Below are 22,461 nucleotides of genomic sequence, written 5' to 3'. Positions count from 1 at the left end.
AGGTGAGGCCTGAGCTCATGGCGGGGCACCGAGGAGAACTGTCAGATTCTGCCCTGACATCCTGTTCTCTCCACAGATGAGAGCAGGTTCACGCCGAGCACACGTGACAGACGTGAGACTCTGAGATGCTGCGTGTTCTGCTGCCTCCACATCCCCCAGCATGACCAGTTTGGTGGTGGGTCAGCGACGGTTGGGGGGAGGCACATCCCCAGACCTCCACGTGCCAGCCAGCCAGACCCTGGCTGCTGTTAGGTACCAGGATGAGATCCTCAGACCCAGTCAGACCACATGCTTGTCTGGGCCCTGAGTTCCTTCTGGTGCAGGACAATGCCTGGCCTCATGTGTCTGGATGATGAGGCCACCGATGGTACGGGGCGGCCTGCCCGTTCCCCAGACCTGAATCCGATTGAACACCTCATACAATTTCACACTTCTTGTCCTCAGACTCAAGTCCATCAGAGGACAAACGAAACAACACAACACAACGTAGTTTATTTGTCCTATGAGGAGGATTTACTTCACGCTTCTGTACCTCTCGAGTGCCAAACTCAACATAAATACACAAACCCCACAGGTACAACACACCTTTACCACACAGAAGCATTCTCAACACCTAACGTACTATGACACAGACACACTTTCACCTCACTGCTGTTTGGACAAAGTTGTTGTTAAATTTGATATTTCTTTCTAGGGGAGTGACCTGTCCCACTGTCCCACTGTCCAGAGGGAACGTGGGTCGAGGGGGGCTGACAGCATGTAGAAGATGCAGGGTGACGCTCTGGTAGAGCAGCAGCAGGAGGTGGGGCTGCTCAGGGTGATCTGTCTGGCAGGGTTCATGGGTGGTGGTGGTGGTGGTGTGTTGTTCACAGCTCAGTTTGACGCTCAGATATTTGTGACTCCACCATCTCACCGCCTCACAGACCAGTGTCCCCAGACCGGCGGCTGGACTCTCCCAGCACTTCGCCTCAGGCGCTCTCAGACTGATCCAGGAACACACACATCTGTGCATCAGAGTTCTCGGCACCTCCGACGTGACCTCAGCGGTGTCTGCTTGTTTCTACATCTCATCTTTGGGCTGTCACGCTTTTTCGGTTTGTTTGTTTGTTTGTTTGTGCAATCCTCCTTTGCACGCACGCGCTGAAAGCGGGCGCGCACACCTGGAGTCTGATGACGCAACGACTCGCGTCTGACTCGTAAGCCATCGTCCTTGTCCGTGACGTCTCGCGCCCCTTCAGCTCGCCAAGCTGCTCGCGTCACGCGGCCGCGGAGGACCGAACAGGCGATGGCGGCGAACAAACCGAGTGTGTCACCGTCCGTTTGGTGAATATTTGTTAATAATTACAATAAACGATCCGTCAGAACGATGGAAGGGCATGTTTTCCCCGACCAGGAGCAGCTCCTGGTGTTTCTGAGAAGACTCAAGGAGGTTTTCGACGTCTGCGACGAGGATGCTGACGGCTTCATCCGGGTGGAGCATTTGGTGGACCTCGGTGTGCAGTTCGGTCAAGGAGACGAGGTGAGAAACGACGTCCATCGAACCAAAGCTGCTGGAAACCAGGGTCCGGACCCTCCCGTCATGTATGTGTATATATATATATATATATATATATATATATATATATATATATATAATGGGGTAGCTGGTCTCCATCGGTACATCTTATTTTTCAGGGCTGGACCACCGCCACCTCTGATATGTGCCGGTGTCTCCCAGCGTGTGAAAACATGGCTATAATGTATTGATTATTTATTCAGAATTATATCCAGAAAGCCCACAATTGAACAATTTTTTTTTTTTCTAAACGAAGTGGGACTCAGCCACTTCCAGGTTTAGTCCCCCCCCCCCCCCGTGAATACCTGATGTGTCATGACCAGTATGACAGGTGTGTCTTCTGTTCTCGTGCTCCTGTATCAGGGGTGGATTAGTCAGGTCTGCACCTCATGCGTGCTTCAGTTGCTGCTCTGGGTTTTTTGGTGACAGGTTTTTCATGCAGATCATCATGCAGGGGGGTTAACCTGTGACACCCCTCTCACCCTGATGGGTGGTGGCGGGGGGATCCGACCAGCCTTGTGATGACAACAGAGGCCTTGGTGGGGATTTTTATAGTTGCGCTGATTACCTACAGAAGGTGTCTGTTCACCGGGGGAGGCCAACCTTGAAGGGTTCTTCATGATCCTTCAGTCCTCTCCAACGAGGACCTGATGAGAAAAACCACTTAGCACACCCATTAGCCATCCATTCATTCATGCCCAGAAAGCAACCGTTGGCTTTAGCAAGCATGATGTTTTACAAGAAGATGTTATTCAAATTCCAAATCAAAGTGCACTTGCTTGCACTGGATTGTGTCCAAGTTATGATTTAAGTGTCATTTGTCAGAACTGTGCCAAAGTTACCTGGTTGATTCTCCTCAAACTTGGTGGAGGACGGCAGCACGAGCCAATTCAAAACCCTACGAATTCCAGACAGAATCCGAATTTTCATATTAACGTTTCGAAAAAAGGTCTTTTAATTATGACTTCAAAAATAAAGAGAGAGACAATCTCAAATTTTTTCAAAGAATGGGGGGGGGGGGGGGGGGGGGGTTGGTGGTTGGTGGCGGGTTTCCGTGGCCCCAAGGAGGAGGGTGTCTGCTGTTGGACTGTGACCTCGCTGGCAGGAATTTTTTACTCATACTTCTTTATTCTGCATGTGTTTTGATGAGTGTCTCCTCCCACAGGTTTGTGTGCACAGTACATGGATCTCTCCCTCTCTGTCTCTCTCTACATATATAGAGATATATATGTGTGTCTGTCAGTCAGATTGTGCGTCTCTGAGTGTGCTATTACCTTTGGTGATTTGCAGAAGGCTAAAATTCCCCAAAAACTGCCAAAAAAATCCCATTGAAATGAGCAGGGAGAGTGAGTTTGTGAAACATGACCACATTCACTCCTCTTTGGAGCCACACCAACCTGTCTAAAAAAGCTACACGACCTTTAACTGTGTTGGCCCACAAAATCGCATCAGAATTCATCACGGTTGTCGCACAGTCACCGCTGACGTTTGAGGAGGGTTTGGGGGGTTTCTGCTCCTGGTCTTGGTGTGTATGTGGCAGGCCAGAGTGGGTGATGTCATCGATAGAGGGGGGGAGAGGCCGCAATTTCTCGAAACTTTTACTCTTTCTAGGGTCCTGAGAGCCATAATCTCTTCACACAGACCGAGGAGCACTTGCTTTTGGACTGCCTTGATGGGTCCAGCAATACTGTTTTTTCTAGCTAGCGACTTCTCACAGTACATGCATGAAATTTGGTAGATTTAGGTAACCTGACGGGACCTATCAGAATCCGCTTTGAACTTTTGGGTCAAAACAGCAGGAAGTGCGCCATGTTTAATTCTATCGTTCTATTTCTGGCCATTTCCAGGGGTTGTACTGTATTGGTGCCACAATTTTATCTGTTCGCGACGAGCTTTTCGGTAATGGACTCTGCCACACTTCTGCCTGTGGTTTTGGGAGCAGGGGCTTGCACACCCATGTTGCTCCCACTGGCACCGTAGTTCCCACTAAGGAGTTCACTCGTGCCATGAAGTGAATCTCCATGTGTCTCCAGTGGCCACTTGTGATCAGATCTCACTTCACCGCTTCATATGCAAATCAGCTCAAACATTATTTTTGTTTTTAGCCACAACAGTGGATTTATTCCAACTCTCACTCACACAGGTGTGTTGCTCAGGTTGTGTGGAAATGCACCATGTTGGTCATTGTTGTGAGTTGAGTCGTCCGCACACCATTGATGTAGAACACCGACAGTCGGGTTCATCAGAGACACCTCCACAGTGCTGACTGGTGCTAATCTGCCTGGTCCTTGCAAACCAACCTCCAAGATATCCGTCAGCAAAAGCAGTAATGATGATAATAATGAAATTCTGCTCATACGAATAATAATCTTGACAGATTATCCAAGACGAATGGTAATTCCTTAAAACTGTAAAAGGCTGTGATGGCCTGAGCAGCTGGTTGATGGACAAGATCCACAGCTGGACATGTTTAATCCCTGCAGATATGAGCGGCATGCTAGCATGTTTCACTTGTGATAAGTACACACAAATACGCAGATTAGATAACGATGTCATGGAGGTAATGTAAAGTAATAGAAACATTTACTTGCATGCAGAGCAGGGAAGATGATCCAATCACAGGAGACGCGTGTAGAGACGCATCTCAGTACCAGGAGCAAGGCTTTCATGGCCTGCTGCCGTTCTTCTCGGTTAGCGCCCTGTGCTGTGCACACCTTGGCCTTTTGGGTGTAATTTATGACAGTAGATGGACTGATTCAAAAACGTGGCCCTTGACACTTGATAGCTTTGAAAAACTAAGCAGGTGGAGAACTGGAGGTTTGATGAGGCAGGCTGAATCCTGGATGCTGAGAAAAATCTATCGCGGCCAACAGTGAGAGTGGAGCACGAGGAAGACGTCACAAAAATAACCCAGGAGGGAGCTGCTCCTGCATCTCCTCTCCTCCCCTCGCGCATGCTGCTCATTTCTGTGTTCTTTATCGCCATGGTGATGGAGCCAGCAGCGTATGAGCCGATTGGACGGATATCAAGCAATCGAATGATCCGGGCTGCTGGATACAAACACCATCCTGGGTGGTATTGAGATTGGAGCTGAAATACATCAGAATAATCTGAACAAATTGTATTTACGCACGCGCACACACACACACACACACACACACACACACGTTAACATAGAGACAGACTACCTTGGGTAGCTGCTGATTTGGGGTGTTTCTGCAGGTCTGTCACCCCGTTGTCATTTGTTGAGTCAGAAAGAAGGACCACCCTTTTTGATGCGGCTGTTCACTGATCAAAATGTACCAGGATTATTACTGTACTGAAATAAGATTGTGGATGAAGAAAGGGCTTACAAGCTACCTCTCCTTTACTTTACTACTCTGTAGTACTTTAGAAAGTACTACAGAGCTTCAAGTCTTTGCAAGACAAACACGGCCTGGAACAAAGTGTTTTTTTCGATACCTCCAAGTACGGCACTGTTTTAATCAGAAGTGCAGTCTCATAGATCCATCTTCAGTAGAATTTGAGTTTTTCAAGATCTTAAAATCAACCCTTAAGTCAATACCAAACAAGTCCATTTCTAAACTATATAATGCCTTTTTTGTGCTAAGAATGAAAACATCTTAAAGACAAGTGGGAAAAAGAAGCGGGAATAAGGCTTTCTGAAGAAACTTGGGGGGGGGGGGGCAGTGGTCCTCAACCGACTCCATGGAGTGGAGGGAGCACTGCTGGAAAAACATAAATACTTTGACACCTCACCAGGAAAAATACGGGAACAGGGACAGAGGCAAACCATTTCCATATATCCTGGATTGTCCTAAATTGAGTTTATACTGGAAAGACACCCACAAACCATGAACCACAGTATTTGGAACTCAGTCCTGAATTGGGAGACTCTCTTCCTGGGTCATGTGGTGTTTTTGAGACAAAGTAGTGATACAAAGCTGCTGCAGGCCCTTTAGGAAGCAAGTAAAAACTCAATTACTAGGAGAGGGTTGACCCCAGTGCCAGCTACGCCAGAGGACTGGTATTGAATAATTTAGGACATTTTTATAATGGAGACCTGACTTCGTCTTTGAGGATTCAAAAAGACAAATTTGCTCAGATCTGGAATAAATGGGCTGAATTTATAGCCTCAGTGCGAGCAGACTTTGCATGACCTGCGTGTTTTCTCCTGCTCTTTTCCTTTTTGATAGAAGCGTTGGCAGCGTGAGATCCCTCGGTTCCTTCGTATGTAGTTGTGTTCTCTAAAAGAAGCTCAGATGGTCATGTGTCGGACAACAAACAGGAAGAGTGTTGATGGATTTCAGTATAAAGTATAAGCCTGTATGTTGTGAGAATGCGATTGTGCAAGTGAATATGGATGTGTGTTTAGTTCATAGCTGTGGAAGGAAATACGAAGACCCACATTCCTGGAAGTGGAGATGGAACTGTGTAAGACTTCCTGTGGACTAAAAAGCTCACAGGAAACACAACGTTTGAACTCTCCTTTCTGGGACACGAACTTTAAAAATGCCTTTTCTTTTCTTTTCTTTTTCAATAGTTGGAATATTGATGGAATGTACGCCATGACACTGCCTTTTCCAAATAAAAATATAAATGATTAAAAAAAGAGATAAGATTTCATAGAGATTTAAATTGATATCTTGAAATTGATAAAAATGTTAGTGCAGCCCTATTTGAGAGTTTATGCTGTGTCACCTAAAAGATGGACCTCTGCCTGTTGCAGGTGAAGAAGTTGACCAGGTACCTGGACCCTAATGCTCATGGGAAGATCAATTTCAAAGATTTTTGCCATGGAGTGTTCGCTATCAAAGGTGAGAAATGTTGATGTGAGCTCTCATCCGGTCCTCCATCCTCTGACTCCGCAGGAAGTCATGACCGTCGACTGTGTTTGGGTTTGAAGGAGCTCTGGGAGATGGGGTCCAAAAACTTGTCAGTCAAAATAATCCCATCATTGTACATGCCTGTGGTTACCTTGAAACCCATCTAAAGAAGTAAAACCGTCATTCCGCGGTGCCGCCTGCCTTCCTCCAACCAGCATCATTCCCATTGTTTATTCCCTCCTTCCTTCTCTCCTCCCTTCCTGGCTTCCTCTGACTAGGTTGTGAGGAGATACTGAAGATGGATGTGGGTCCTCGCCGTCTGGCTTCCAGTCAGCCTGCTGTGACTGACAATGGTTACGTTTACCAGGTAACATCTTTGACACTGCTCCCTCGCCACCATCACCACAAGGTCTTGAGTTGAGGTTCTCACTTTAAGGTACTCTCTTAAAAAAATGACTTGATGATGCGATATGATAAAGCGACTGGCACCTCATCTTCTACCTGTCTTGTCTGATTGAGTGGAGGAATTTATTTATTAATCGCTCCAGAGTGAAGAAAGGGCAGAGCTGAGATTCTCCAAGTGTGTTGTGACTGTGGCCATCGGTTACAGACAGGTTTGTTTCACTCTGTTCCCCAGAGAACAGTGGCACAGAGGAGAGGAAGAAGGAGGGAGGAGGCAGCCATTCACCTGTAGTATATAGACTTTGTTCTTGTTGTCTACAGTTGGTGGTGGTTCTTAGTTATTAATAACATTGTTCTTTTGGGTAGCTGGTGGGTGGAGGAATAATTGGCAGATGCAGATGGCGTCAGTCAGAACCAATCTGCATCAGTACCGGGAGGAATAATGAGTCATGGGTGCAGGTGGGAGCACGTCGCACATGAGATCTGATCCCAGTGCGAGCTGGACTACCTCCAGAGAGAAGACTGGATCCCACGCCAGCCTCAGTCCTCTACATCTTGCATTGGCATGCGCTTGTCATCATCTGGACAGCTCATCAGGTTACAGATCACATTTTAATACCAGGTGTAAATGGGATCATGGTGACGGGATGAAACGGGAGAACTGGCTGGTCCAGGAGCAATCGTACGTGGCCCTCGGGACGCTGATGCATTCGGTTCTGTTCGTTAACATGAGACGCACATTCCCTGACAGTAGGAGGGTAAATGTTAGCTGCCGTTTACCACTGTGCTGTAGAACATGATGCTGAGTGAGAGCGAGGCGCTGCAGCATGGATGTCCAGAGTGAGACAGGCAGTGTAAGCTATGCTGTACACCTGCTGCATTTGTGCACACACAGAGGAAAACTGTAGCAGCAAGGATGATGTTTTGCTCTGAAGGAGTTTAGTCACACAGAGACTGAGTCACTTCAATGAGATATGGTGAGATAAACCTTCATCCCTCAGTGTGGAAATTGGCGCTGTTACAGCTGCAGAAAAGTACAAGAGCAATAAACAGCAGCTACTATAATCCACTATAATACACTACAATAAGTACTTGCATCACAAGTGTTAAGTATTGCTCACTAAGATTGTCCAGGGTCTGGTGGTGGGGGGGGGGGGGGGTCACTGGGAGCAGTGCTTGTTGTACCGTCTGACAGCTGCAGGTAGGAAGGACCTGTGGAACCTCTCCTCCACACTAAGGGTGGAGGAACCTGTCACTGAAGGAGCTCTCCAGGGCTGTCAGGGTGTTGTTCATGGGGTGGTAGTCAGTGCTCAACAGAGAGGACAGCTTGGCCATCATTCTCCTCTGTCCCACCACGTCCACTGGTCCAGGGGGCATCCCAGGACTAAGCTGGCCTTCTTAACCAGTTTGTCCAGTCTCGTCTTGTCTGCAGCTGCTATGCTGCTGCCCCAGCACTCCACCGTATCATAGAAAGTCCTCAAGAGTGCCCCCCACACTCCAAAGGACCTCAGCCTCCTGAGCAGGTAGAGTCTGACCCTTCCTGTAGACGGCCTGGTGTTGTCTGACCAGTCCACTTTGTTGTTCAGGTGAACACCCAGGTACTTATAAGATGTCACTGTCTCATTGTTTATTCCCTGGATGTTCACTGGCGTTGGGTGGGACTGCGTCCGCCTGTGAAAGTCCACCACCAGCTCCTTGGTTTTCCCCTTTTTGATCTGGAGGAGGTTCCTCAGGCACCAGTCTACGAAGTCCTGGGACAGTTCTCTGTTCTCCCTGTCATCCTCATCTGTGATGAAGCCGACATTCGCAGAGTCATCAGAGAACTTCTGCAGGAGACAGGTGGGTGTGTGGTGGGAGAAGTCTGAAGTGTAGAGGGTGAAGAGGAACGGAGCCAGGACCGTTCCCTGTCCAAAACTCAGTCCCCGGACCTCACATACTGAGGGTGGTTTGTGAGGTAGTCCAGTATCCAGGATGTGAGGTGATGGTCCACTCCTGTGTGCTCCAGCTTGTCCCTCAGGTGCACTGGCTGAATGGTATTAAAAGCACTGGAGAAGTCAAAAAACATGATTCTCACCGGGCTTCTCCAGGTGAGAGAGGGCTGGATGGAGGAGGAAGATCATTGCATCATCCACCCCAATGCCACGCTGGTAGGCGAACTGCAGTGGGTTAGTGGATGAGCCCACCAGGAGGCGGAGATGTCCGAGGACCAGCCTCTCCAGGGTCTTCATCTGGTGGGGTGTAAGTGCCACTGGTCTGTAGCTGCTGTGGTCCTCGAGATGTGGTGTCTTGGGCACAGGGACCAGGCAGGATGTTTTCCACAGCTGTGGCCCTGTCCCCAGCCTCAGGCTCAGGCTGAATGTGTTCAGCTCCCTGAGAAACCCTGCAGAGAGCCTCTTCTTTCAGGCAGACTAAGAACTTTTAGTGTATCAGTGCCTCTGACTTGTGTAGTGGAAACGGTGTGACAGCTTGTCATGTGACCCCTAGACCCAGTAGGAGGAGGAGAGAGATGACAAGACATGTCTTCATGATGACGGGATCTAGATTGTGACTTTCATTTTAGATGTAGATGGTGATAGAAAGCTGACGGAGGGAGCTACACCAGAGCCAGAGAAGAAGAGCTGCTGAGGTGGCGGCTATGTACCGAAAAACTGTGTTTGCGTGTTTTCACGATGAGCCGCTGTTGGTGGAGAGGACATTGCTGTTAAGTGAAGCTGGGTCACGCCATCAGTGTGTGTGTGTGTGTGTGTGTGGGGGGGGGGGGGGGGGGCTGTTTCGACACGCAGCTCTCCGTGATCGTGCTTTAGCCTTAACTTGCCACTTCACATCTGAGGGGGCGGGGCTCCACTGGTCAGCACAATAGTACTGTCAGACCTGTAGGGTAAATAGCTTCTGGTGTGCTGTCTTTGCTGTTTACACCCCCCCCCCCACACACACACACACACACACATTGTTTGACACGTGTGAACAGGTCAATAATCACTAAAAATCAAAATAACCCAGCAGTCTGGAGCCACAGGTCTCAGCTGTGCAGTAGAACGTTACGAATTCTAGAAGCTGCTTTCAGCGGCGCATAATTCTCTACCCTACTTAATACCTTAGCCTTAATGCTAAAGCTGTGGTCATGTAGATTTGACTTAAGGAGGGGGTTTTTAACCATGAAAGTTCTGGTTTCATCTTCTTCTTTTTTTTAACCCTCATAATAGTGGGACTAAAGTTGGAGGGAGAACTGTGAGAGCTGTTTCGAACATCTCATCTCTTTTTCCTGACTAACTGGTCCTTCAACTCTGATTGTAATTCAGCTCTAATTTGGACAAAATGTCTTTTTGCTTATAAGTACAAATAAACGTTAAAAGTATCAGAGCATTACCAGTATATACAGTATACCTTAAATACCCTGCACGACTACTGATATCCCCATCAAAGATCAGCCCAACAGAGCAGTTACCTAGCAACGAGGCTGAGAGAGGAGGCTGGAGGTGTGGCTTTGTCCTGGCTCCAGCCTCGGTGTCTTATGTGAACGACTGAGCAGCAGTACGTCTTTGAGTGATTCATTCGTTCAACATTTGAACAAACTGAGCCTTTAAGCCCCATAAACGGAGTGGATTTAGGTTCCAACACCATGATGAAGGATAGCTTGTGTTTACTGGGACGATTCGCTTGCACATGCACCCAGACAATGGTGTGACTGGTGTGACTGGGACTGGAAGACGCACGTGAACCCTTAATTGGTAAGGTGATTGTGTGTCTGATTGTCAGAAATGTAAAATCCTGTTTTGAGGATTTTTTATTTTCTAGCACTGTACAACTTAATTTGCTATTTCATTGTTCTGAGCTTGGCATTCACAATAAATTTGATTCCATTAAACTAAATTGAGTTTAAAAACGGGCGCCTCTAGGGGAACATATCTAGGCTGTATAAAGGGTTTATAATGAAAAAATCCCACTCAACAGAGTACATAAAAAACAAATGGGAGACGGAAGGTACTTTTATCATTTCAAAAGAAGAATGGAAGAATGATTGTAACTCTTTATGGAAATGTACAAACTCATTTACCTGGAGAGAATTTGGATGGAAGTGTTTAATAAGATACTTCATTACTCCTAAACAAAAACCATACACAAGGAAGGATTCAAAGTGTTGGAGACAGTGTGGGAGTCAGGATGCCAACCATAGGCACATTTTCTGGGAATGCCCACCAATTAAAATGTTTTGGTCAAAGCTTCACAATAAAATAGAAAACATATTTGATTTCAAAGTACCTTTCAACTTTCATACATTATTTTTTGGAAAGGTTGACCCTTGTTCAGGTCACTTTAATACCTTTTTTATTTAGCATCTTAACATTAGCTGGCAAAAAGACCATAACCAGACATTGGCTGCACCCTGACTCCCCCACAATTGAAGAATGGGAGGATATAATTCAAGAAATCTACGTCATGGAGAAAATTACTTTCTCCCTTCGACTACAAACAGACACATTTACACAACTCTGGTCAAGATGGACTGCATAGAAAAATCAGCAACTGTAACTTTTCTGACTAAAAGTAAATTGATAAGATGGATATAGAGATGCAACCATTATGTTTATTCTGTTAAAAAGATGTATGTTTGCCTATAGAATGTACATATACAACTGTCCAAATATTGTATTTTTCTTGTACCCCAATCGTTTTTGATCTTCAAGCCCACAAGATGGAAGATGAAAAACTGTTGAACCGTCTCAATGCTGAAATGTGTATTGACCTCCTCGTAATAAAAAAATAATTCAAAAAAAACAAAACAAAAAACGAGCGCCTCTAGGATTTCAGCTCTGAGTGTTGGCTGGACAACTTAAGCAATCATGGCGGTTACGATGTGTTCGTTTGTGTTTGTCTTTGTGGACCCACACAGGTGACTTAGGGATGTCGCGGGGGGGGGGGGGTTGCTGGAGCTGTGCTGGGTCAGGTTCTCACTTATTGTCTATCAGAAGACAGGTGCACCGTACAGAGCTGCTCAGGGTCGCTGGGTACGTCTCTGTCCAACATCTCTGCGTATAGAATTGAAGGACTTTGCCGGTCCCTGTATTCTCTTCACACACTCAGGCACCTTCTCCTATGGCAGGGATGTGAAAATCTGTAAGGGTTCAGCGCTCAGGCATGGAAACGACACGGTGAACACTGGACCATTAAGCTGAGGGTGTTGATGCCGGAGGAGGAGCCCATCAAAATACTGTGATTTGTAACTGTACCTGTTAAATGTCTTCTACAGAATGAACATTGAACTCCCTCATCTGCCCTCCTGTGAGCAGGGTCATATCTACACACACCTCTTCACTCCAGACTGAAACGTGTGTATAATTGATGAATGAAAGCTACGCAGCAGCCGCCCCTCAGAGACTTGGAGACGACACAGCGTCTGCTGGACTGTGGATGTGCCAGTGAATTCATAGACAAAAGCATGAACCTCAGTCTCAAGAACAGGGATGTGTGTGTGTGTGTGTGTGTGTGTGTGTGTGTGTGTGTGTGTGAGAGAGAGAGTGTGATGCCAGACTGGCACATGTATAATTAAAGAGACAGATTTGGGCCATGTGGCATCCTACTGTTTTTTTTATTACCCATCCAGGCTCCTGATCAAATACCAGAGGTGCAAATGCTCAACGTGGTGTGTTTGATTAGACAATTCAATTAAAGTTCACCTCTGTTACAGTTTGAGTGGGGGGGGGGGGGTTGAATTCAGTGGGGTTGTTTCTCTGATTTAAGCTTATCTGTGGTTTAGCGCATTGGTGTTGATAAAATGGAAGAGTGGCATTGCTTTAGTCCCATCGAGTGGAGCAACGTGAGAAATACTTTGTTATTGTTGAAGTTTCCTTGTCTCAAAGTCGATGGGTTTTCAGTTAAATGTCTGAACACACGAGCTCAAGACATTTCCGACATTTTGTTCTACAGTTAACTATAGTACTGGTACTAACTATACTAGTTACGTTTATACCACAGTCGTGAATTTTGAAGCTTTCGGTGGCCAACAAGTGGCTAAACAAGCCTACGACTGCATTTAAGCTTCATAAATAGTAGCGTGGTGGTGTATCTGACGTCGGACAGATGTGCAGTCGTAGGAACTGAAAACCAGGTTGATGCGTCCATCATTGTTCTGATGTTTTCACATGTATTATTGAGTGCTAGATAGTCTCTTGTGTCTGTGAATGTCACCTCCTGAGTAACATTAAAAAAATCAACGCCAGCTGCCGGCAGACTGGCATGAGAACTTGAATTTCCATCACCAGATATCACAAACTACGCTCAGCCAAAAATATTTGTCTTCAGGGACGTTGGTGAGCAGCTCTACCAAGCCCAAGAAAAAAACGGAATTACCGATTTACTGTTGTGCAAATTTCCCGACATTTTAATCCCTTATTCTTTGTGTTTTTGTAGCACAGCGTGGCAAAGCTGGGCCCTCCCATTATTATGTGTACGCGGTCTTACCCAGAATGCAGTGTGTATGGTGAGGGCTGCGGTGCAGATGGGGAGTGTGACATGGATAGCAGCAATGAAAATGGCAACAGTTCCAACTCGCTGGGCCCAACACAGCAAAACAGGTCAGTGCCAAGAACATCTGACGAACAAAGAGTGAGTCTTTAAATGTGTAAGAGGTGCACTTGTTCCCCTGAAGGAAGTGACGATGGGAAATGTGTTGTTGGGTGTGGAGTTTGAGGTGTGGTGAGTCGCTCATGGAGCCTTGTAGAGCAGCTACACCTGCTCATCCCTCTGTACCACTGTGCAACCTCAGCCACAGGATTGGCTCAGCATCTGCGTCCGTCATCTCTGGGGAGGAGCAGTTTGAGGACTACGGTGAAGGGGAGGATGTGGACTACACTCCCAGCAGCCCCTGCCCTGAGGAGGACACCCGCACAAATGGCTTCTCAGACCTGGGGTCCTCCCTTCCCTCCAGGTTGGTAGTTTGGAGGAGGCACACACTTGCATACGTGTCTGTGTCTGTTCAAGAAAAGACTGAATATGGTTTTATCTATTTAGAGGCGGGGATCAGAGCTCAAGCTTAAACAGGCCGGTTTCACAAATTGTTTAACCCCCCCCCCCAAAAAAAATTCACTTGAGATCTCAGTGAATAATGCAGCACACAAGTTTGAAGTTTTTTGACATTTTGAGTTGTCATGGGAGCGACGATTTTCCACGACTTGTTGTGATACAAAATTGTACAAATTGTTTTTTTTTTTTTACATTTTAAATTTTAGATGTCTTTTTTTGTTGTTGTATTTGGCCAAAGCTGGATCCTTCTTGTTTTGGCCTCTGGTGTTAATTTCCTAGCAGCAGCCATATTGGATTATTATTGATTCATAGCTACCTTGATGGATTTGTGTGCTACCAGACTGTGTCCTTGCACTGGTGAGACAAACGCGCTGCTGCGTCTTCGCTTCACCTCTGACGTTTGCAGCCAGCTGGCGGTGTTAAGATCCTGCTTCAACTGTCAATTCAAATTAGAGACGCGAAGGAACCGGCCACGTGTTTGCACGTATACTCGGTTGGACTTAGTACTGTTGACCGTTTTTTTGTAGTTTTCTTCACTTTATAAAAGGCTGTGACTGTGAAACCCATCAGATATGCGTCTTTGATTTGGCATGAAATACTGAGGGTGGACAGAAACCCTCACTGGATTTCCCCTCACTGGGACCCTGACTGAGTAATCAGCTTGAGTCACTCAAAACTACTTGAGATTTGACAGGGATGTCATCATTTAATCATTGCCATCTTGGACGGGAATCTGTTGATAAATTCAATTAAATTATTAAGGATTTTTCCAAACCCCACTGACACAAAGACAGATCTGCATGTCACAGCCCTGCTTGGGCTCTCTTCTGTTACAGAGTTTAGCTTCAGTTTTTCCAGGTTTTTAACTCTGGTTTTTAGGTCTTGTACCTTCCTGATGGGTCACATCCTGTTACGTCCTGCATATTTGTGTCCGCCTCAGTCACAGTTGAACAGTCAGGTGCTCTGCCACCTGCTCCTTGTTGAGGGATTCAGTTGAGTTGGGTTCTTACTGCCTTTAGCAACACTTGTGTTCAGTTCTTGTTGTACCTGCAGTCCAGCCGTGTGCTCTTGACTTAGCTCTGCATTTGATGGGTTTCAGTTGGACGATACCAGGCCATTTGAATATGTCGCGTTGAACCCTGACATGGTCATCTGGACCCCCTCAAAACATCTCTCTCTACTCAGTGTGCAGAACCAGAACCAGAGTGTTCCTGTTCTATTCTACTGAAAGGTGCAAAGGATGTGAAAAAACTTGTTGCTGAAACTGTAATTCTTGGGAGTTTAAGTTTGATCAGCCCAGCAGGTGAATGGTGAAGCTTGTTCTCGTCACAGTGACCAGTGACTGCATCTATGGTGCTAGCTTCCTTCAACTTTAGTTAGCGCTACAACTAATCTACGTCTGCCCTGCCAGTGCTTTGCTGGGATACTCATTCCAGCTGCCTCAAACAGCTGCACTTAATTCTCTTTATTCTGAAATCCATTGATTGCATGGGTGTGCATCTGTCACTGTCAGAGATAATGATGCACTCATTATCATCACGAATCACAGTGCAGGACAGACTCCCCAGAAGATGCGGCAGCTGTATAACAGCGAGCTGCTGGACATCTACTGTTCTCAGTGCTGCAAGAAAGTGAATCTGCTGAATGACCTGGAAGCTCGCCTTCGGAACCTCAAGGCCAACAGGTGAAGCCCATGTAAACACACAGCCAACAGGTGAAGCCCATGTAAACACACAGCCAACAGGTGAAGCCCATGTAAACACACAGCCAACAGGTGAAGCCCATGTGTACACACAGCCAACAGGTGAAGCCCATGTATACACACAGCCAACAGGTGAAGCCCATGTAAACACACAGCCAACAGGTGAAGCCCATGTGTACACACAGCCAACAGGTGAAGCCCATGTGTACACACAGCCAACAGGTGAAGCCCATGTATACACACAGCCAACAGGTGAAGCCCATGTATACACACAGCCAACAGGTGAAGCCCATGTAAACACACAGCCAACAGGTGAAGTCCATGTACACACACACACACACACACACACACACACACACACACACACACACACACACACACAGGTTGCAAGTTTTCATGTTTGTGTCAGATTGCCAAAAGATTGCAAACAAACAAAAGAGGTAGCGCTGTGCTGCTGTGTTCAAGCTAAATGAGTTGTTTTTGTTAAAAATCCTTCAGTCTTTTTGTAAAATGTGACCAGCAGGAGCAGGTAACTGTAAGTCTTACAGCTGCAAGAACAACCAAGGCAGTGATATCAGCTGTAGTTAGAGAAGTAGAATTCCTAGAAATGTCATGGAATATTGTCTTACTCTGTGTGTGTGTGTGTGTGTGTGTGTGTGTGTGTGTGTGTGTGTGTGTGTGTGTGTGTGTGTGTGTGTGTGTGTGTTTGTTTCAGCCCAAACAGAAAGATTTCCAGCACAGCATTTGGACGGTGAGTCACTTGGTGTTCTCAATTAACCTTGTAATTAAAAAGTTATCAGTATAGAAAGACTTTGCAGGGCAGTTACTCATTTTAATTTTTTTCAACCTCCTTGATAAACCACTTCTTTATCCAAGCAAGTTTTTGTCCTATGATTGGAGCCAAACCTTCTCACACGTTAGACCTCTCGTGCTGCACTGAAGAGCCCTGATGGTTACGGCTCCTTCCTGCTGATGTACCAGAAATAGTATTTTCCAGTTATCAAACACTGTGGACTAAAAGTGACAGAATCTGGAGATGTCAAGTCATCTTTCCTCATATTTCATCTCTCTCCTTTGCAACTACATTTTGAATTACTTGGACATTCGTGATTGTTTTTTTCTGTGTGTTGTTTGTTTGTTGTTTTCAGTGAGGGAAATCTTTATGTTCCTGTGGTATTAATTTCTGTTCAGTATACTATAATTTAGTTTAAAGGAGAAGTGGCTGGCCAGTTAGAGGTCACATTGAGGGCTCCACCATTCATCTGAAAAATACTCGTCCACGAGAAGAAACACGCTGTCATCATCTTCATCATGTGGAACAGTTGAGGATGGAGACTGTTGTGTGTTCATGCTGCCATTGGTCTCTCCTGTGCCCCCTCCTCCCTCTGCCCCCTCCTCCCTCTGCCCCCTCCTCCCTCTGCCCCCTCCTACCTGTGCCTGGGGCTCCCTGGGCCCTGTCCTCCCTGGGCCCTGTCCTCCCTGGGCCCTGTCCTCCCTGCAGTCAGCTGTTTCAGGCCAACCACAGTGTGTTTGGGTCCAGCCAGGGCAGCAGCACCGAGGATCTGTTCACTGACAGCATCGACTCCTGTGATCTGGACATTACAGAGAAGGTACACGCGCGCGCACACACACACACACACACACACACACACACACACACACACACACACGTCAGAGACTGGAAATACTTGAAGTCAGCTGCAACTTGCGTGTTGACCCAGGTTTTGTGTTTTCATCGATGCTGATCAGAACCAAGCCAATAAATACCTGCGTCTACTGCAGGGTCATGTGACCCGGGACTGAACGCTGATTAAAGCTGTTCAACTGTCAACCTGAAAGGATTCCTTCTGGATTTAGGTCACTGCCGACTTGATTCCTAATAAAAATTGTGTTTGGTGTTGTGTAACGGTGTTTATATGCACCAGTATTGTAGTATTTTTAGAGTTATTAGCTCATTATGATAAAACAGCCATGACAACCATGAACACACTTAATAAGGCTCATGAGACCCTGATCAGAGCGCTGGAGCAAAACATGCCACACAATACACAGCTGTCTTAATTCCCCTGTGGAGATGCAGAGAGTGTGCGTATTGTTTTCCTCATGAAGTGGTGGATGTGACACAAGTATGTCATTCAGGTGAGTTACCTGGAGAAGAAGGTGACAGAGTTGGAAAGCGACAGCCTGGCCAATGGGGACCTGAAGTCTAAACTCAAACAAGAAAACACACAGCTTGTCCACAGGTAGGGAAACACACTCGGACACACACGCGAGCCCCGTTCTCACAAAATGCCATGTGGACCTCCACAAAAGCTGCAGTTCAGATCCTGGGTTTGTCCTCTTGTCTGATCCACACCATCTCCATCCTTCCACCAAGTTTCAGGACAACTGGTGCAGTGGATTTTTTAAAAATCCTGCTAACAAACGTTGAAACAAACAAACAGCATCAAAACCCAAAACCCAAAAAAGAATATCAGCAGCACAGTTGTGGATGTCTGCTCTTTAACTCATAAGATGTGAATAAACCTTTCCTCAGAAGGTGTTTTATTAGATCATAAAACATTACAAACATTTATTTTATGGCTCTTAACAATATTTTCTCTTTTATGGCGTGACAGAAACTGATGTCTCAAACCCTCTGTAAAAAATATTGGAGTCTACTAAACTTGACTTTATCCAATTTTCAGATACAGGTTGGAAAAATGTCTGCACAATTAATTACTTTTGGTTTCTTTTAGATTTTTTAATTCCCACTTTTAGAAACAAGAATTCATTTTGATACGATAAGAAAGGGCTTAAGTTAAGATTAAACATGAAAATATGAGCCTTTTTTGTTATTTTTTAACCACTATTAAATAAAAAGTATTGTGTCTCATCTTCATGCACGTTTAATGACACTCGTTGTTTTTTTCCGCTCCGTGCCAGGGTGCATGCGCTGGAGGAGCAGGTAAAAGATGCAGAGGCGAGGGCAGATCAGAGTCTGGAGGAGGAGACGAAGAGGCACCGGGAGGCTTACGGCAAGATGGAGAGGGACAGAAACACTGAGATCGACCTGCTGTGTAACAGGTACACCCACCAGCGCTGTCACTCCTCCTCGAGGTCCAAAACATCACAACCGAAATGATCCAGAGTCAGCTGATGTACGGTTCTCACCCTCTCCGGGTGTAGAGGCGGTACTGAAAATCTGTACTTGAGAAGAAGTATGGTTGCACTGCTGAAATAGTACTGAAATATAAGTACAAGTAGTGTAACCAATACCTGAGCAGGAAGTATTTATTTTCAGAAGTGACTCAGAGTGTTAGCTGTTGCTTTTTACTGTTAGTAAATCCTTCAGAGCTTCATGTAGAAAATAATAACTTTCACCTCTGTGTGTGTGTGCGCGCGCGCATGTGTGTGTGTTTTCAGGGTACAGCAGTTAGAAGAAGAGAATGGAGAAATGAAGTTAAATGTGTGCAGACTCAAGTCTCAGACAGAGAAACTGGACCAGGTGAGTGGGATTTACTAAACCAGTGGCTCCACTCATTATTTTCCCAGTATTAATAACTTTACACCGACCAAGATAAATGCTGGGTTGCGGTGACATGACCGATGAACCTCCTGCTTCCACTTGGACCACTGAACGTTCTTGTGATGTCACTGTTTCTCCCAGATGGATTCAAGACATATTCGGACTAATCCAGACTGCATGTATGAAATCCAAGCTCAGCCTCACTGACAGTTTCCCTCCCTGCAGGAGAAGCAGAGGATGACGGACAAGCTGGAGGACACAAGCCTCAGGCTGAAAGACGAGATGGACCTGTACAGGAAGATCATGGACAAGCTCTGGCATAACCGCCACGAGTTCCAGAAGGAAAAGGAGGCCATGCAGGAGGTGAGACTCCACACATTACAGAACAGGAGCATGGAGATACTCAGGTGTTGAAGAGAATCTCAACTCCTTCCTGCAGCTGATCGATGATCTCCGCAGAGAGCTTGACTACTTACAGCTGTTTAAGCTGGAGATGGAGCATCCTGGGAAGGGTAAGGGGCTGTCGGAGTTCAACGCCAAGACCAGGGAGATCGAGATGGAGCATGAAGTCAAGAGACTGAAACAGGTTCACACTTCCTTTCCTCTGCCTTTTTCTCCAGTGTTGAGGTTTGATGTGTGTGATTGCAAGACATGTCAGTGGATCCAGAGATGGATTTGAGTTGCCATTTTGTTCTGCAGTATCTCCAGCGGAGAGCACTGACAAGTTAATGTCTCAAATTTTCAACTTAAAAAGAATATATCACAAAGCACATACAGAATACTGCACAATAGCGCAGGACCTTTGTGGACCCAGCACCTTTAAAGGAACACAAGAACTAAATCTGCATTTAGGCCAGAGACTGAGGTGTGTAACACTGCACCTGAATTCTGCCAACGCTAGTTTTCTGTTCAAACATGTTACAGCCACGCTGGGACGTGCAGGGTTTTTTTTAGCCGTGATGTTTGACCACAGAACCATGAAACAGAAGAGAGCACAGCAGAGGACTGAGCTGAGAAAGTGCCGGTAACGATGGCTGAGGGTGGCGGCTCAGAATCAGACTGGACTGGGGAGAGAGGGATGTGCGTTCTGGGCGAGCTACAAAGCCCCATTTGGAAGTACTCGGCTTTTGGTCGGGACTGTTTTGCAGCGCGCTCCTGTGGACAGAGAGAGAAATAAACGTATGCGTTGTTTATATTATACAATACTTTAAATTATGAATATATATTTGAATTTATTCAGATATTTTTAATATTTTGACAACCTGAGTGGCCTCAGCCCTTGCGCCCGCAGCAGCCTGTGTACTGCTCTCTGCTAAAGAGGATCCAGAAAAGGACTCGTCAGTCTTTACAAAGGAACTCTGTGGTTTCTCTGATGGAGAGGTTTTACATGTTGATGAATTCCCCTTTTAGTTAGAATCATTGTGCAGCTGTCCTGTGCACAGACTTCAATGGGGATCCCCTCCGCTGTCTTTGCTTCCTCAGGAGAACTTTAAGCTCCGGGATCAGAATGACGACCTGAACGCTCAAATTCTCAGTCTGAGTTTGTACGAGGCCAAGAACCTGTTTGCCTGCCACACTAAGGCTCAGTGTCTGGCTGCTGAGATCGACAACGCCTCCAGGGATGAGGTGCGTTTGCTGCTGGTTTTGTTCGTCTTCTTGTTTATTTTACATCATGGCTCTTTTCATTTAATTTCTTTCTCTCTCAGCTGGTAGATGCATTGAAGGAGCAGGAGGAGATCAACCTGCGTCTGAGGCAGTACATGGACAAAATCATTCTGGCCATTCTTGACCACAACCCTTCCATTCTAGAGATCAAGAGTTAAATGATGCACGTGCACACACACACACACACACACACACACACACACACACACACACACACACACACACACACACACACACACTCTGCAGCAGCTCTTCATCCAACTAGAAGCAAACACTATATATTGAAGTTAATCACTGTCAAGCTGCGTGGCCCTCCAGTCCGTGTGCGTAGGAAGTGCTAGTTGGAGGTTATCGTATCGGAGGACACCGAACTGCTGGATCCTCACGTGGAGACACACCTGTGGTTGTTCCTCAGCTGTCACTCTCTTGGGATCCAGGATAAAACTTGATTGTCGTGACCTAAAACAACGTGAAGGACCACACCAATGTTGTGCATGTTCTCTGTACACAGTTTGGCAAAGCAGTCCAACATCCTTTAGACTTTAACCATTTTGATTTATGGACGGTGGAATGAAGCTCAGATCACATTCAGTATTCATCACGTGAACGTCATGCCTGTTCTTATGTGCACTTCCTGTGATTGTGGTCATGCAGGGAACATGCTGACACCAGCCTGCCGTTGTTAACACACTATGAGAGTGAATAAAAATCAGTGGCCAGATGAACCGAAGCACTTAGAGGAACTTGCTACACTCAGCTACACAGAGGTGAGAGCTGATCTGGGGTCAGGAGGAGGACCGTTGGCTCTGATGTACACACAGAAATGTGCAATACGTGTTTTGGATTTCAGGGTAACAGTCATGATTTGGATCTGTGCAGCCATCTGCTCAGCACTTCTGCAGCGTCTCTGTCTATAGTGCCAAAAAAGTGGAACAATTTTCTGTCGAATACCTGAAGAGATTTGTAAAATGGTCAAATGTCATCTGAACTTTATCTTTCTGGCATTTGACAACATACGGAAAAACTGTTGCAATCTTTTTAAATTTCAAATATTCCAGATTCTCCCTCATGATGTGATCAGCTGATGAGGGTCAAAATGGTGTCAGTCAAAACAAAAGCGGAATCAGAAGTGGCCTTTGATGGTGACGGTGACTGAGGTGTGTGGTCACTTCTACCGGTGAGGTTCATGGTGAAGCCAAGATGAACGCAGAGCCTGGAGGAGGTTGGACTCAAGCGTTCTCCGCTTTAAAACGAGGGTCACCAAGAGCATCAGTCATGGCTAAATTGAATTTATTAGTTTGGAATTGACATCAATGCTGAAATCAGAGGTTTAAACTGAGTTCACTGGGACCCACTCAGTCCCTGAGGAAGAGCAATGGAATGCAGAGTCATCCAACTTCTTCTTGTTGAGTCAGATAGAACTTTGTGTAGGTTGTTGGTCAGCTGTAGCTGTCTTTGTATGATGAGGTGCATTTGGACCAGCCTGTCTGCTGACTGCTGGGCCTCATCACCAAGCTGCTGCTCGGTCCTGATAGGATCATTATTGTATGACCACAACAACATCTGACCAAATCTACATGAAATCAGTTGAATGATGACAGCTCCCGTCCGTTTGCTGCAGTGGTCACGGAGAGCGTTAACAGAGACCCGCGGTCGCGGCCGGCTACGCGAACGGTTCTGTCGCTCTGCGTTCTGCTGCTCCTCTTCAGTGACCAAATGTGTCGCAGTTAAACTGAATATCAAGAACTAAACTAGAATAGTAGGAACTGAAATTGGACTTCAG

At 46.2% G+C, this 22,461-nt stretch overlaps 1 protein-coding gene across 1 annotated transcript; it reads left to right on the top strand.

The window, feature by feature from the left end:
- The first annotated feature begins 1,192 nt into the window (after positions 1–1,192).
- Positions 1,193–20,927, top strand: rab11fip4a (RAB11 family interacting protein 4 (class II) a). Its single transcript, XM_086184822.1, has 15 exons — positions 1,193–1,519; positions 6,285–6,372; positions 6,660–6,748; positions 13,192–13,355; positions 13,547–13,708; positions 15,353–15,487; positions 16,221–16,256; positions 17,007–17,115; positions 17,645–17,748; positions 18,431–18,571; positions 18,911–18,992; positions 19,239–19,376; positions 19,453–19,599; positions 20,496–20,639; positions 20,720–20,927. The coding sequence occupies exons 1-15, from the start codon at positions 1,367–1,369 to the stop codon at positions 20,834–20,836; spliced, it is 1,809 nt and encodes a 602-aa protein (XP_086040948.1). The 5' UTR covers positions 1,193–1,366; the 3' UTR covers positions 20,837–20,927.
- Positions 20,928–22,461: the final 1,534 nt, after the last annotated feature.

The sequence above is a fragment of the Aulostomus chinensis genome, chromosome 18 (assembly GCF_037954235.1).
Source record: "Aulostomus chinensis isolate RoL2024-O1b breed Wild chromosome 18, RoL_Achi_v1.0, whole genome shotgun sequence".
Taxonomy (NCBI): Eukaryota; Metazoa; Chordata; class Actinopteri; order Syngnathiformes; family Aulostomidae; genus Aulostomus; species Aulostomus chinensis.
Note: the sequence above shows the minus strand (reverse complement) of the source record. Positions and strands in the feature narration are given on the sequence as shown.